The 16,922-nt window shown below is 43.1% G+C and overlaps 1 protein-coding gene across 1 annotated transcript in view; it reads right to left on the minus strand.

Annotated features, from left to right (window-relative positions):
* The window catches only part of LOC139384764 (MAM domain-containing glycosylphosphatidylinositol anchor protein 1-like), a 369,693-nt gene that overhangs the window by 25,824 nt on the left and 326,947 nt on the right, over window positions 1–16,922 (minus strand). The window contains exon 17 of the mRNA XM_071129638.1: window positions 2,896–3,026. Coding sequence (XP_070985739.1) covers window positions 2,896–3,026 — 131 coding nt within the window. The remainder of the gene's footprint in view (window positions 1–2,895; window positions 3,027–16,922) is intronic.

Raw genomic sequence — 16,922 nt, forward strand, 5'->3', positions numbered from 1 at the left:
CCTGTCTCTGATTGAGAACCAATCCAGGCAACCATAGACTTACCTAGACACCTAAAAGAACACAACCCCATAAATCTACAAAAAACCCTAGACAAGACAAAACATATAAATCACCCATGTCACACCCTGGCCTAACCAAAATAATAAAGAAAACAAAGATAACTAAGGCCAGGGCGTGACACGTGTATACAACTGGGAAGCCCAACCAAGAGAGTTCCACCCGGGTGAGAAGGTCTTGGTGCTGATCCCAACAACAGAGAACAAATTCCTATCTATGTGGCATCGTCCCTAAGACATCGTTGAGCGGGTAGGCAACGTCAATTATAAGGTCCGCCAACCGAGGCGGGGAAAACCCCTCCAGCTTTACCATGTGAACCTACTGAAGAGATGGCACGCACAAGAGGAGCTGTGCGAAATGTGGGCCCGGCCACAGTAGAACCTGCCCTCCGTCTAAGTTCCATGGGGATAGACCTCAGTCCGACCCAACGACAAGCGCTCCGAGAGTTGGTCCAGCAGAATACGGCCGTGTTCTCCGAGGCACCGGGTTGCACGGATCACATCAACACGTCCGGGAGAAAAAGTGCGTAAACGGCCATACTGGACACCAGAATCCCAGAGGGCGGCGGTACAGCGGGAAATGACGATAATGCTGGTGGGGTACTGGGAGAGTCCCACAGTGAGTGGTCTAGCCCTGTAGTGCTGGTACCAAAACTGGGCAGAACCGTCCGCTTCTGCAGCTACATCTGGGGCCTGAATGAGGTCAGGAAATTCTATGCCTACCCCATGCCCAGTCGGATGAACTGCTTGGGGAAGGCAAGCTACGACAGCACTCTAGACCTGATGAAGAGGTGCTGGCAGGTGTCACTAACAGCAGCCTCCCGGACAAAGACGGCATTCTCCACCCCGGGAGTTGGTGATAGAGGGGAGGTAGGGGCAACGTAAGGGAGTCTCTGCTGGGAGTACCCGGGCTGGGCACCCTGACCCTGATGGCACCAATTAGGGGTAATTAGGGGAGAGTGCCAACCAGCCGTGCAGGCCACATAAATGGAGCACCGTGGCAGAGAAAACGTGAGAGGCAAGGAGTGAGCCGATAGAGGGGAACGAAACTCCCTGAGGCACGGGGCCGAATATGAATATTTTTTGTTGCCTAGTGAAGTCGTGTTTTCTGGATAGAACCTCTCTGTGTCCATCTCTGTGCGCTCAACCCAATACCCCACAGTTGACCACAATATGAACTGTAATTCAGTAAAATATTTGAAATGGTTGCATTGCGTTTATAAATGTCTGTTTTTAAAGCTGAATGCAAGCTGAGGATTTATCTTAATTTGTTTGTCGGACCATGCTGAGGAACTTGACCCTGACTTCGCATGGTTAAATTAATTTAAAACTGTTTGCAAACAGGAAACTGAATGGAACAACATGTTGTCGCGCAGGCATAACAAATTACACACCCAAGCAAGCAATCTGACCCCCCCTCCAGCCCTCTTCCTTTTCTTCTCAGTGCATTCATCATTGATTCCATTTTTTCCACACACACACACACACACACACACACACAGTATCTGGAATCATTACAAAAACAACGAGGAGGCCCTGTCTACCGCATAAATATTCCTGCTAATTGACCTGTCATAACTAATTGCTGAAGGGGGCAGGAGACTGGGAGTATGTGTGTGTGTGTGTGTGTGTGTGTGTGTGTGTGTGTGTGTGTGTGTGTGTGTGTGTGTGTGTGTGTGTGTGTGTGTGTGTGTGTGCGCGTGCGTGCGTGAAAATGTCTATCTATCTGTGTGTGTGTGGATGAGCGCGCGCCTTGCTGCTAAACCTACCATTCTTTGGTCTTGAGACTATGGGGCCTACAAACCAGACCAATGTGGAACGATCGCGTTTAATTTGCTCTCAGGGCTGTGGCCGAGGGAGAGAAGAAGACAAGGTTGCTTAATGGGTGGCAAACAACTGGTTGAGATTGGACCGTTGGACTGGTTTATATTTACTCTGAACTGGGTTGTTTCTGGGTGTCGCGGGTTGTTTCAGTAATTATTTTATTCTTTCACTCTCTCTGGTGGGGCGAGGTGACTGCGTATGCTGTGTGATGTTTTCCGAGGTGGACATCCCACGCATTTAAACACGCACACACAAAGACACACCCACCAACACACACACAAGCAGTCTTTGAGGGAAGTGACAGCCTACAAGCAAGGTTGCTGACAGGCAAACCCATATCTACACGTTCATCTACTGTAAATACACACATTCAAACACACACATGTAAACACAAAGAAGAGCCTGATATCCACACTCTTACTGACCCAGATACATGCACACACACACACTCAAGAACGCAAAGACATTCACACATGCATGCGCATGAACACACACTCAAGAATGCACATGCACACACACACACACACTTGACTCAGCATAAACGGGCAACCTGGGGAGATGAGACGGAGCCCTGAGTGGTGATCACTGCACACTACACACACAGAACACTGAGTCATCACTTCAGCCCGCCAGACACCATAGTGGGAGTAAGGTGCAACGTAGGCCCTTGTGGAGACAAGTGGACCTCCATAGCGTGCCCACCAGAAAGATTTAGATTATTATATTATATATATTTCCAGAACTTCATTTTGTACATTAAAGCACTGGACATTCTGTGGATTACCCATTTTCTACATAAACCATTGGTGTCCTATAAAAACCTTGTATCAGAGTTTTTGTTCATTACATTTTTTACATGAATTTAAAGTAGTTATCCCCTCCAATGTGCTGTGAAAGTTTCTTATTCTCAAGTTTATTTGAAAACTACAACTTTTACAACAAAGTTTTTCAAGGATGTGGATATTTTGTCAATAAGGTACATTTTTGTCTCGGCATGCTCGCAGAAAGCTGTACCTGGAAGGGTCCGCTGGGGTTGACGTTGATGTTGGCTTGAATCCAGTCAGGACCCTGGTTCCCATCCAGAGTCCAGACCCGATCGCCCACAGAGGCGATGCTCTTCACCCTCAGCCACACATTCAGGGAACCTAGATGTGGAGGCAGAAAGGAGGGCCAGGGATAAGTTCAGGGGTTTTGGAGGGGGTGTATGTGTTTTGTAAGTGTGTGTATCTGTCTCTTTACGTTAATGTCGGTACCTTGTGATTTATTTGTATTTGAGGCGTATACTTTGACTTTACATGCATACAATATACATATTAAGTACTGTATATTATTTTCATCACACCCTGGTGTTAGGATAATATAATCTCAAGGTGGGGAGCCGAGATCTAGGGAGAAAGCCACCAACCTAAGTTATGCATTGAAATACCACTACTGCTTGTGTTTAGGAGAAACCAATATATTATTCACAAATCTCAGCTGGGTGCAGAAAGGAGGAAAGTGTCCTCAGGTGAAAGGGAAAATAAATGTATATACTCTAAAGGGCTACAAGCGCTTGTCACTTGGGTGGCACCCTGGAAGGTCCTCCTTTGTTCTTTTAGTTATAGGTACATACATAATTGTACCCCAGTTCATACCTTAGAAAGTACCATTCTCCACAGGTAAAGAAACAGGTTTTGTGCCTTTATACTGTATAGTACCCACACAGTAACAATCCATTTTCCCCTTGTAAAAATGCACCTCCACCATAGACCACTTAAACTTGTACAACATTTCCACTCATTGGTGGCCAAAAATAACTATCTGAAAGCCACGCCCCACAAACCACGCCTACAATATAATTCCACAGTATGCATGTCTTGCTGAGTGAATTGTAGAGTTACCAACCATGATTGTGTATGTTAGTGACAGAGACATTGTTGTTGAAATTGTTCATTTTCAGTCCTGTGGCCTTTACCAAGTGAGTTCCTAGGCGTATGTTATCATTATAATTACACTTTATGATTGCATATCTCATAAGACCTTATTTTGCAGCCTAGTTTTACCCTAATACAGTGGCCTGAAACTCATGGTTTACAGGCCACATCAGGTCTGCAAGTAGGCTCCCAGATTTAAAAAAAGATCCTGGTTGAATGATTTCCTGCATATTCCCTCCCGTTTCCAGGAATCTTCCAACTGGGATTTCTGGAATGCTGGGACATTTGGGAAAGCTACCAGAATTTTGCAACCCTACCTGAAAGTTACATTAATTAATTTGTAATTCCTATTGGAATCCAGCCACAGTTAGGATATCTAACCGTTTTTTGTTCACCTGCAACCTGCATTCAATGACTGTAGGGTTAAGAACATATTGAGGAGACTACCTAAGCCATTTTAACTAGAACAACCATTTCAGCAAAAAAATCTAACTAACTGATTAAATTAGTTTAGTATATTATTTATCTTTGTGTAGCATACGATTAATCAATCAATGTATATACAAAAACACAGATATTAAAAACAATGCAATTTTTTTTTACCTGCGGTAGTGCATGCTGGGGAATATGTTAATGATAATAATGGTACAAATGTGCCTTTTTAGGGTACTACCCCAGTGACAAAGACTTAAGTTCCTTAAAAAATTCTCATTGTACCGTATTGAGGGTAAATATGGAGTACGCAAATGTACCGTTATACTCTTTATCCACACCGATAGCGAATTACACCATGTGAGATCATTATGTACCGTTTTTGGTACCCCAGGGAACAATACCATACCCTTATTTCTAAGAATGTACCCTGAGATTGGGCTAAAAAAAACAGATTGGGCAAAAAGAAACATTGAAACACACATGCACATTGTGAACACAGACAAGAGTATAAACATTTGCTCTTTCTTTTAGTTGCTATTTCACATTCTTTGTCTTACCAGTGTACAATCTTCCTCATGCACACAAATATGCAGATGCATGTATGCGCGTTGTACGTGTGCATACAGACCAGCACATAGTCACACACAGACTTTAGTACTTAACTGTCATTTTGTTTCTTTTGTTTTTTCTTGTCTAGTGTGGCACCAGATTCATCAACCCTTGACAACCCATTATCCCAACCTGGCAAGATGGACTACAGGGAAGAGGTAGGCACTCTGACGGTGTGGTGCCAGATAAACAACCTCTCCCTCAATGTCGCAAAACAAAGAGGTTGATTGTGGAACCAGGCATGCCCCCATCCTCATCAACAGGGCTGCTGTGGAGATGATCAAAAACGTAAAGTTCCTCGATGTACACTTCTCTGAGGAGCAGAAATGGTCAAATCACCCAGACACCGTGGTGAAGAAGGCATGATAGCTACTCTTTAACATCAGGAGGCTGAAGATATTTGGCCTGTCCCCAAGGGCCTTCACAGTCATCTACAGGAGCACCATGAGAGCATACTGTTGTGGTACGGCAACTCTATCGACGCTGACCGCAAGGCACTACAAAGGATGGTACGCTCAGCAGAATGCACCATTGGGTGCACACTGCCTTCCCTCCAGGACACCTACAACACAAGGTGTCACAGGAAGGCCAAGAACATCCTCAGGGACTTCAGACACCTGAGCCACAGCCTGTTCTCCCTGCTTCCACCACTCAGACATGGGCAGTACAGGAGCATCATGGCTAAAACGAACAGACTGGCCAATAGCTTCTACCACAGACCATCAGGATAATGAATAGCCACCAGGAGTCATCTACCTGCTCCCCCTGTCCCCCTCGCCATAAAATATGTTATGAATTAGCAATATGTATGATAATGTTATGAATTCCAATTTGTTGTAGCGAACATGAGCTAGGTGGGTAGGTGGCTAACTTTAGCTAAGCTATGGGTTATGGGTTAAGGTTAGGGGAAGGGTTATCTAAAATGCTAGATGTCCTCTTAAACCTTGTGTCACATAGCTAGTCTCTGAAGTCTCTATCTGAAGTAAAGTAAATATTCAATCTCTCTCTATCCCAGTCGGTTGTCCCCACATGCTTCAAGATGGCCACCATTGTTCCTGTACCTAAGAAAGCAAAGATAATTGAACTAAATGACTGTCTCCCCGTAGCACTCACCTCTGTCATCATGAAGTGTTTTGAGAGACTAGTCAAGGATCGTATCACCTCAACCTTACCTGCCCCCCTAGGACGCACTTCAATTTGCTTACAGCCTCAATAGATCCACAGACATTGACTATAGCTCAGCATTCAACACCATAATACCCTCCAAGCTCATCAAGATCGAGGCCGTGGGTATGAACCCCGCCCTGTGCAAATGGGTCCTGGACTTCCTGACAGGTTGCCCCCAGTTGGTGGAGGTAGGAAACACCACCTCTTTGCTGATCCTCAACACTGGGACCCAACAAGGTTGTTGTTCACCCATGACTGCGTGGCCAAGCACACCTCCAACTCAATCATCAAGTTTGCAGACGACACAACAGTAGTAGGCTTGATTACCAAAAACGATGAGACAACCTACGGGGAGGAGGTGAGGGCCCTGGGAGTGTGGTGCCAGAAAAACAACCTCTCACTCAACGTCAACAAAACTAACGAGATGATCGTGAACTTCAGGAAACAGCAGAGGGAGCACCCCCATATCCACATCGATGGGACCGCAGGGGAGAAGGTGGAAATCTTCAGGTTCCTCGGCGTACACACCACTGACAAACTGAAATGGCCCACCCACACAGACAGTGTGGTAAAGAAGTTACAACAGCGCCTATTCAACCTAAGGAGGCTAATTAAATGTGGCTTAACACCTAAAACCGTCACAAACTTTTACGGGTACACAATTGAGAACATTCTGTCGGGCTGTTTCACCGCCTGGTAAAGCAACTGCAACGCCCACAACTGCAAAGCTCTTCAGAGGGTGGTGCGGTCTGCCCAAAGCATTTAACGGGGGCAAACTTCCCGCCCTCCTGGACACCTACAGCACCCGATGCCATAGGAGGGCCAAAAAGATCATCAAGGATATCAACCACCCGAGCCAGTGCCTGTTCACCCTGCCATCATCCAGAAGTCGAGGTCAGTACTGGTGCATCAAAGCTGGGACCGAGAAACTGAAAAACAGCTTCTATCTTACGGCCATCAGACTGTTAAACAGCCATCACTAGCACATCAGAGGCGACTGCCTATAGAAATAGATTAGGAATCACTTGCCACTTTTAGAAATGGATCACTAGACACTTCAATAATGTTCCATATCTAGCATTACTTATCTCATACGCATAAACTGCACTCTATACTATTATACAGTATCTTAGTCACTTTTAAATTGTGTTAACATATTGCATCACCCATTTCATACAGTCGAAGTCAGAAGTTTACATACACCTTAGCCAAATACGTTTAAATGAAAAACGGCTTACAAGCCTCCCCCTTTTCCTCCAAACATAATGATGGTCATTATGGCCAAACAGTTCTATTTTTGTTTCATCAGACCAGAGGACATTTCTCCAAAAAGTACTATCTTTGCCTAATGTGCAGTTGCAAATCGTAGTCTGACTTTTTTATGGCGGTTTTGGAGCAGTGGTTTCTTCCTTGCTGAGCGGCCTTTCAGGTTATGTCGATAGAGGACTTGTTTTACTTTGGATATAGCTACTTTTGTACCCGTTTCCTCCAGCATCTTCACAAGGTCCTATGCTATTGTTCTGGGATTGATTTGCACTTTTCTTACCAAAGTACGTTCACCTCTAGGAGACAGAATACGTCTCCTTCCTGAGTGGTATGATGGCTGTGTGATCCCATGGTGTTTATACTGTTGCTTGTACAGATGAACGTGTTACCTTCAGGAGTTTGGAAATAGTTCCCAAGGATGAACTAGACTTGTGGAGGTCTACAATTTTTTTCTGAGGTCTTGGCTGATTTCTTTTGATTTTCCCATGATGTCAAGCAAAGAGGCATGAGTTTGAAAGTAGGCCTTGAAATACATCCACAGGTGCACGTCCAATTGACTCAAATATTGTCAATTAGCCTATCAGAAACTTCTAAAGCCATGACATAATTTTCTGGAATTTTCTAAGTTGTTTAAAGGCACAGTCAACTTAGTGTATTTCAACTTCTGACCCCCGGAATTGTGATACAGTGAATTATAAGTGAAATAATCTGTCTGTAAATAAATGTTTGTCATGCACAGAGTAGATGTCCTAACCAACTTGCCGAAACTATAGTTTGTTAACAAGAAATGTGTGGAGTGGTTGAAAAACGAGTTTTAATGACTCCAACCTAAGTGTATGTAAACTTCCGACTTCAACTGTATGTACGTATATACTGTAATGTATTCAACACTACACTACCGACTGTTAAACAGCCATCTCCAGCACATCAGAGGCTGCTGCCTATAGACATAGATTATGAATCACTGGCCACTTTCAGGAAATTAAACACTAGCCACTTTAATAATGTCTCCGTATCTTGCATTACTCATCTCATATGTGTAAACTGTACTCTATACTAATCTAAGGTATCTTAGTCACTTTAATTGTTTGTAAATATTACATCACCCATCTCATATGTATATACTGTACTCTATACTATGCCACTGTATCGCTCCAACTGTCACGTCCTGACCTTAGTTCCTTTTTTATGTCTCTATTTTAGTTTGGTCAGGGCGTGAGTTGGGGTGGGCATTCTATGTTTGTTCTGTGTGTTATAGTTGAGAACCATACTTAGGTAGCCTGTTCCCACCTGGTGTTTGTGGGTAGTTGTTTTCTGTGTCTGTGTTTTCACCATACAGAACTGTTTCGATTTTAATTTCTTTCCTTCACTTTGTTATTTTGTATTTTCCGTGTTCTGATATTACAACGCTGCATTTTGGTCCAATCCTTCCTACTCATCATCAGACGAAGAAGAAGTTTGTTACACTAACATATATATATACATATATATATATACATTTTTTATTATTATTTCAACACAAAAATGACCCCTTTGTCTCCCCAATTTCGTATCCAATTGGTAGTTACAGTCTTGTCTCATCACTGCAACTCCCGTACGGACTCGGGAGAGGCGAAGGTCGAGAGCCGTGCATCCTCTGAAACACAACCCAACCAAGCCGTACTGCTTCTTTACACAATGCCCACTTAACCCGGGAGCCAGCTACACCAATGTGTCGGAGGAAACACCGTACACCTGACGACCGTGTCAGTGTGCACTGAGCCTGGCCCGCCACAGGACACGCTAGTGCTTGATGGGACAAGGACATCCCTACTGGCCAAACCCTCTCCTAACTGGGACTATGCCAATTGTGCGCCGCCCCATGGGTCTCCCGTTCGCGGCCAGCTGCGACAGAGCCTGGACTCAAACCCAGAATCTCTAGTGGCACAGCTAGCACTGCAATGTAGTGCCTTAGACCACTGCACCACTCGGGGGCCCGTATATATATTCTTAATCCATTCCTTACTTTACGTTTATTTTGGGAATATGTTGTGAAAATGTTAGATATTACTTGTTAGATATTACTGTACTGTTGGAGCTAGAAGCAAAAACACTTCGCTACACCTGCAATAACATCTGCTAAACACGTGTGTGTGACCAATACAATTTGATTTTATTTGATTCTCTACCACAGTGTTGGCAAAACATTCATTCAGCTCATTGAGAGCTTGATGATTAGTTGACAAGTTGAATCAGGTGTGCTTGTCCAGGGTTACAACAAAAAATGTGTACAGTTGGGGGTACTCGAGGCCCAGGTTTGGGAAACACTGCTCTACCAGACTTTCAGCTCCCACATGGATGTTTCAGAAACTTGGGAATGTGGGGGCACATTATCTACCTTCAGAAATCCCCACATGCGGGCCTCAGACACACAGCCTGTATGTACCATCAACACTTCTCCCGCATACGAGGACCCCGACTGTCAAGCTGCGCTGTCACAATCCACCCCCTACCACCCCTATGCTGCTATGACGACCATCATAATCTCCTGTTCTTTTATTCACTGACTGAGATCTCATCTCTGGAGAGGGATGGAGTCGGACTGCGTTGGCCTGCTATCCTCATCTGAACCCAGAACAGTATTAGCACAACTATGTCACACACACACACACACACACACACACACACACACACACACACACACACACACACACACACACACACACCTGTATGCGGTGGAGGAAATATGCAACTCTTCCATTGTGACTGCCCTGAGGTGCCGTTAATATAGTGACCCCATTCACTCACGGGAGAGCAGGTGAGAGCATGCAATGAGGGATGGAGTGGGGTGGGAGTGACAGTATGGCAATCAGCTACTTGACCTGAGAGCGATAAGTCACAAGCATTGTGACCGCATAACAGGTTGACATGTTAGTGACAATGAACCACAAGGGGAGGTCAGGGGATCAAGCTACTGCATATAAAGAGGGTTGAATAGCACGGCTGAAGAATATAATGTAAGGGTTGTATTGACGTGACGGGCAATGCCTATGGAGGTTTTGCATCTTCCAGCCTCTCATATCTGTAAATGTCTGTCATGTCTGTGGTGTCTTGGAATAAACAGACAGTCAGTTCCACAAAGGACAATTAAGTACTTTTCTATTCTATTACTTAGTGTGGACGGTGACATACTGTAGCAATTTCAATATACAATAGATACAGGGGGGCAAAAAAAGTATTTAGTCAGCCACCAATTGTGCAAGTTCTCCCACTTAAAAAGATGAGAGAGGCCTGTCATTTTCATCATAGGTACACTTCAACTATGACAGACAAAATGAGAAAAAAAAATCCAGAAAATCACATTGTAGGATTGTTAATGAATTTATTTGCAAATTATGGTGGAAAATAAGTATTTTTTCTCATTTTGTCTGTCATAGTTGAAGTGTACCTATGATGAAAATTAAAGGCCTCTCTCATCTTTTTAAGTGGGAGAACTTGCACAATTGGTGGCTGACTAAATACTTTTTTGCCCCACTGTAGCAGGTAGCTCAAGGGCAGTGGAAACAAATAGGCATTGCACTAGTTCCTTGAAGATTCTGTATCAACAAATAAATCCATCATCCTGAAGAAGTAAGAACTGTAAAAAAAAAAAACATCCTGTTGAAGTGATAGAAAAAAATACTAATCTGTGTAACGTTTTCAAAGGCGTCTGACTCATCCCAAACAGCCATTCATCTTCTTAATGGCAGTCTTTCCGAGCTCTTAATTGGAGCACTAACAAGCACCAGTCTCTTAAACAAATACACTGGCGGAGTGTGTGTGAGTGTGTGACGGGGTCCTTGTGCACAGTGAGAGGGGGGGGGGGGGGGGGTGCAAGTGCGTGTGTGCAATTTGTCTTTCTGTGATTCATCACATCCTATCTCCTCAACCCCTTCCGAACAATATTGGAGAAGGTCCATGGTCCCGCCCCTCTGACATTCTTCTCTGATGGTTTTTAAGAAGGAGGCAAGGAGAGAGGATGCTAGGACTCAAAGGTATATTGAATTGAAAAGCCTCAATGTTGACCAAACAGGACATTTGCTAGGAGGCTATAAGCAACAGCCCTGCGTTGTCGATACAGAGCAAGCATCTTTAGGTGATCCTCGATTGTGTGATGAGGTTGAATGCGGGCAGGGAGGTAGAAGACACGTCTAGAATCAGCTAGATCTAAAATAGTAACCTTGAAACTCACACTCTGTTAGATTTGTTTACGATCAAAGAGTGTGGGGACCAAGCAAAACGTAAAACGTGGAAACATTTAAAAAGTGCTAACGTTAGTGTCAAGGGGCAAGTCCTCCAACTTTAATGGGGACCAGTGTGAGCTGTGAATAGTGTGTGTGGGCAGTGATGTTATAACAGGTAGTAGCTGGGTCGTGTTCAATAGGCACAAAATGGAAGAAACTGTCCAAAACGAGCAGGTCCAATAACAAGCACCTGTTTCTATTTTCGGTTGCACAACGTTTTGAAATCTTAACTGGGGATATCTGTCCACTGCTATGGAGAAGAAAGAAAGAAAGAAAGAAAGAAAGAAAGAAAGGCTTCCTCAGTCATAGATACACAGCACAAAAAACGCAGGCAGACATGTGGCCATGTCTCAACTCCCAACATGCAGCTGCTGTTTAGCTACTTCTGTGTAACAGCTGGCTGTGTCTATCACAAACAAAGCATCCAACACCATAAGTGAGCCAGAGTATTGCGCTGTAAATAGAGATGGTTCATTCGCTATTGACCTCCCTGATAGTCTGAACACGAGAAAAACTTAGAGCAAAATCACAAACACGCACAAGCCCTTCCCACACACACACACACACACACACACACACGCACACAAACACACCCACACAAGCTCCTTCCCACACACACACTGACACACTCCTTTCATCAAACACCCTGTCTCCTCCTCAGTTCCGTCCTGACCCTATTAATGGTTTAATGCGAAGCGCGTTGGCCTTTTCTTTATTTCTTTATTTGGCGAGCCTCCCACTCGGAGGGCATTTATCAAAGCTCACTTCACTCCTCCGCCCATCTTCCTCTCATCCCCCCATCTGCCATGACAGGGTAGCTGAGGGGATTTCTTTCTCTTTGTTTTTCTTTCCCTCTCCTTCTCTTAAGGAAAAGAAAGTGGAGCCCTGTAAAATATTTATTGATCGGTTGAAGTAATGCAATAAAGCTTGTCTCTGAGATAGTCAGGTGGGGAGAGAGGGAGAAGGGCTAGGCACAGCTCTATCAGGCTAGCTGTCCTGGGGAGTGAGGAGAGAATGAGGAGGAGGAGGTGTGACGATAGAGGCGTGGGAGGGCCTACATGTATTAGTACATGGAGGTGCATCCTTCTTCCTAGCCTCCAATATGGCAGTTTGAGGGGAGAGACAGATTGGAAAGAAAGGAAGAGAGATTATGCTCAAGCTTCAAATTAAATCTCCAGCTGTCCCATAGTAAGTGTCGGGACAAAACAGGCAGGTAGCATTTCTCAGCGAGTCGAAATGTTGAATGAGCTAGCATAATTTTGGGAATGTATACCATTTTTTACATTTTTTTTAAATGGAAAATGTGCAGCAGTTTGCAGTCTTTCCAGCTTCAGTTTGAAGTGATTGTGTTAGCTGTGATGTTGGCTAGCGGCTCTGAACAACAATGTCCTGACGAGAGAGAACATTTTCTATGCCAGGTGAAATCATGCCTCATTAGCTCATTGTTATGGATGTAACCAAATAAATGTCACTAGAGAACAGGTAAAACAAATGCAAATGCGGCTACTTTTCTGTTATTCTGGCTGCACTTTTTGACGTGACTGCAAGTTAGCCATAGTTGGCTAGCTAGAAAGCATGGGATAAGAACGTTGCCAGCCAGTATGGCAATGGCACATTCAGAAGAAACGACTGGGTTGCGTCCATAGATACAGATCAAAAAGACAACCAAACCGATAGAACGACCAAACCGATAGAACAAATGACCAGCCGGCTTGGGTAGCAACCCTAGATTTGTATCAGGACTATATCTCGTGGAAGAATGAAATAGTATTAGTAAATGAATCAAAATGTAATTTTTTATGAAAATATGTCAATCATTATTTGAATAGGTTGGTAACCCATTTTAATGAGCTGCATTTGAAGTTGCATGTGAACATTTAAGTGATACTGGCTGAGAAGCCGGTGTTTGGACGATATATTGGCGCGGTTTGTCAACTTGTTAAGTTTGTCAAGGTCATTGCATGGGGTTGTTCAATGACATACATGTATTTGTTTCAATTTAGAGAGACAAAAAAATTATGTTTTGTTGAAAAACAATTTATTTCCAACATAGTTGTAATGTAATGCACAAATGACTGATTATTGGTTGAAAGAAATGGTTGAAAGAAATTGATAATAACAACATTGTTGGAGATGTACTATTAGATTTCAGTGCAGCCTTTGATATCATTGACCATAACCTGTTGTTGAAAAAATGAATGCGTTATGGCTTTTCAAACTCAGAAATGTCTGAGTACACAATATGGCAATCTAATAGAAAAAAAAAGTTTTCTTTAATGGAAGCTTCTCTAATGTTAAACATGTAAAGTGTGGTGTACCACTTTGCCCTCTACTTTTTTCTATTTTTTTACCAATGATCTGCCGCTGGCATTAAACAAAGCCTGTGTGTCCATGTATGCTGATGATTCAACTCTATACACACCAGCAACCACAGCTAGTGAAATCACTTCCACCCTAAACAAAAAGTGGCAGTCAGTTTTAGAATAGGGGTTGCAGTAATAAACTGGTCCTGAACATCTCTCCAACTAAGAGCATTGTATTAGGTACAAATCATTACCATAAGTTCTAGACCTCAGCTGAATCTGATAATGAATGGTGTGGCTGTCGAGCAAATTGAGGAGACTAAATGACTTGGTGTTACCTTAGATTGTAAACTGTCATGGTCAAAACATATTGATTCAATGTTTGAAAAGATGAGGAGAGGTCTGTCCGTAATAATGGGGTGCTCTGTTTTATTCATGTTTGTGAAGATGGGGGGAGGAACGTCCGTGATAAAGAAGTACTCTGCTTTTTTGACACCACACACAAAGCAAGTCCTGCAGGCTCTAGTTTCATCTTATCTTGACATGTGTCGAGTCATATGGTCAAGTGCTGCAATGAAAGACCTAGTTAAACTGCAGCTGGCCCAGAACAGAGTGCCATGTTTTGCTCTTCATTGTAATCAGAGGGCTAATACTACGCATGCCAGTCTCTCTTGGCTAAGAGTTGAGGAATGACTGACTGCATTGCTTCTTGTTTTTATAAGAAACAATGTGTTGGAAATGTCAAATTGATTGCAAAGTCAACTTACACACAACACTGGCACACACACTTACGCCACCAGACATGCCGTCAGGGGTCTCTTCCCAGGTCCAGAACAAATTCAAGGAAACGTACAGTATTTTACAGAGCCATGATGGCATGGAATTCCCTTCCATCTCACACAGTGCAAGTGAACAGCAAACTTGGCTTTAAAAAACAAATAAAACACAGCACAATGCCTCTCCCCATGTGACCTACTTGTTGTGTGTATGCACTGACATGCATGTGTAACTGATCCATACACACAGACACACTACACGTTCATGTTTAAATGTATGTCAATCGGAAAGTATTTTGTCTGTAGTGTTTTTTTTTCCGTTACGTGTCAGAACCCAGTGAGACGAGCTGTAGCCATTGGTGTCGGCTAATAGGGATCCTAATGCAATAAAATCAACCTCACTCTCAAGATTACTGCTAGGTTTCACACAGTCACATGAAATAAATACATGTTTAACAAAGATACATGTTTTATAAATCAATACAGTAATATGAGATCTGTATGTAAAATATTTACATTTGACATTTTAGTCATTTTACAGAGGGACTTACAGTTAGTGCATTCATCTTAAAATAGCTAGCTAAGTGAGACAACCACATATGACAGTCAAATATACAGAATACGAACATTCCATTTCAGCCAAACAATGGATATATAGAGCTTTGCAACAAAATCCATATTAATACACATCTAAAATCTATTCATAAAAAAATCTGAGAACAGTAAGCGTTTTGGAACGAAACGTTCCATAGGAAGCGGCTTAAGTCGGCTAGCTGAAACCATTCAGCAGTGCTCATCTTTCATGTTAATTTAGGACTAGCTGATGTTCACAACAGACGGCATGGAAAAATTGGCTCAGACTTGGAGCAATAGTAAGTAACCTCGCTACCAGCGACCAGTGATTTTCAATGAAAGGAGACACGAGGAGACACACAACGACTTAACTGTCAGCAGCGAGTGAGCTAGCGACCATCATTGAAAAGGTCCCAATGTTATGCAAATTTCAGCTACGGAATCGCACGACAGCTGATTGGGGGAGGGCAGGTCTTACTAGTAGGCTTTGACATTGGCTAACCACAAAACTGCCATCATGCAAGCCGTTGAAAGGATACGCCCACCGGGGGTGATTTCAACAACTTGGGCCGGGATAACATTTCTGCTATGCATCATTGAAAGGCAATGTTATAGCGGTCGCGGAGATCGCATTCAAAGTAAACACTGCAGATGTCGGCTCAATCGGAAATTACCTTAAAAAGTTCACTGTGCTACAACATAGACCTTCCAGGGTCCGGATTTAATTCCGGCCTTGATTGCTAATTACTGCTCCAAGTCTGAGCGCTCTGTAAGACTACTGCAGATGTAGGATCTTAATTTGAGACAGTTTGTTACAACAAGAAAATAATCATGGAACAAGAGGAAATGGGAATTATTACTTGGATTATAATTAAATTGACATTTTTCTGTAGAGCTTGATACATTTTAAGTTAGGGCAAATCTGTCTGAAATTTTAAAGATGTCCTCCAGCGATTTTGAACTTTTACTGTTGAAAAGTGATATCCCAAGTATAAATAAAGTAAAGTACACACACTAAAGGTAAAAAAAAACAACATTTGAGCAAAACAGTGTTTATTTTAGGCACACCTGCAAACTTCAACTTCTGTCAGTGATGTCATTGGCATCCCCCTTGCTTAAGGAGAAATAGAGAATAAAAGAGGAAAGGCCCACCCCCCACTTGACATATCTGGACCACTTATTGAGATGTGCATTTGTTAAGTAAATCAGGTGTTAAATGGGGTGAAAAGAAGACTGGATTTCTACTTTAAAGTGGAAATTACAAGTTTTAGAAAACCTTTTAGCCTTAAATACACTACAAGTTTGCATTTCCTGCAGTGCAAGAACATTTGAGTGATCAAATTAAGATCATACATCTGTACATCTGACAAATTTTGGAGACTTATTTTTCACTGGCCTTGTTAATAAGTTCAAAGGCTGCAGGTCGAAAGATAGTATTATAACAAGCGAGGACAGTTCCCAAAAGGCAAGTTGCCAATGGACTAATAGTCTTGCGTTGCCAGACCCCCATTCTCCCATTCACTCTGAAAGCATGGCAAGAGAGGTTAAAAATGCAAGTGCTGTGCCACACACACTCTGCCAATCTCCCACTCTTATTCAACCTTTTACACGGTACCTCCATAATATATGACAGCATAAGAGATGGCCATATACATTATCATCATCATCGCTACTCTATTCTATTAATATCCACTGTGTCCTTCAAGTAGCGGGAATATGACATCACATGAGGGCTGT

This window comes from Oncorhynchus clarkii, chromosome 26, assembly GCF_045791955.1.
Source record: "Oncorhynchus clarkii lewisi isolate Uvic-CL-2024 chromosome 26, UVic_Ocla_1.0, whole genome shotgun sequence".
In the NCBI taxonomy this organism is placed as follows: domain Eukaryota; kingdom Metazoa; phylum Chordata; class Actinopteri; order Salmoniformes; family Salmonidae; genus Oncorhynchus; species Oncorhynchus clarkii.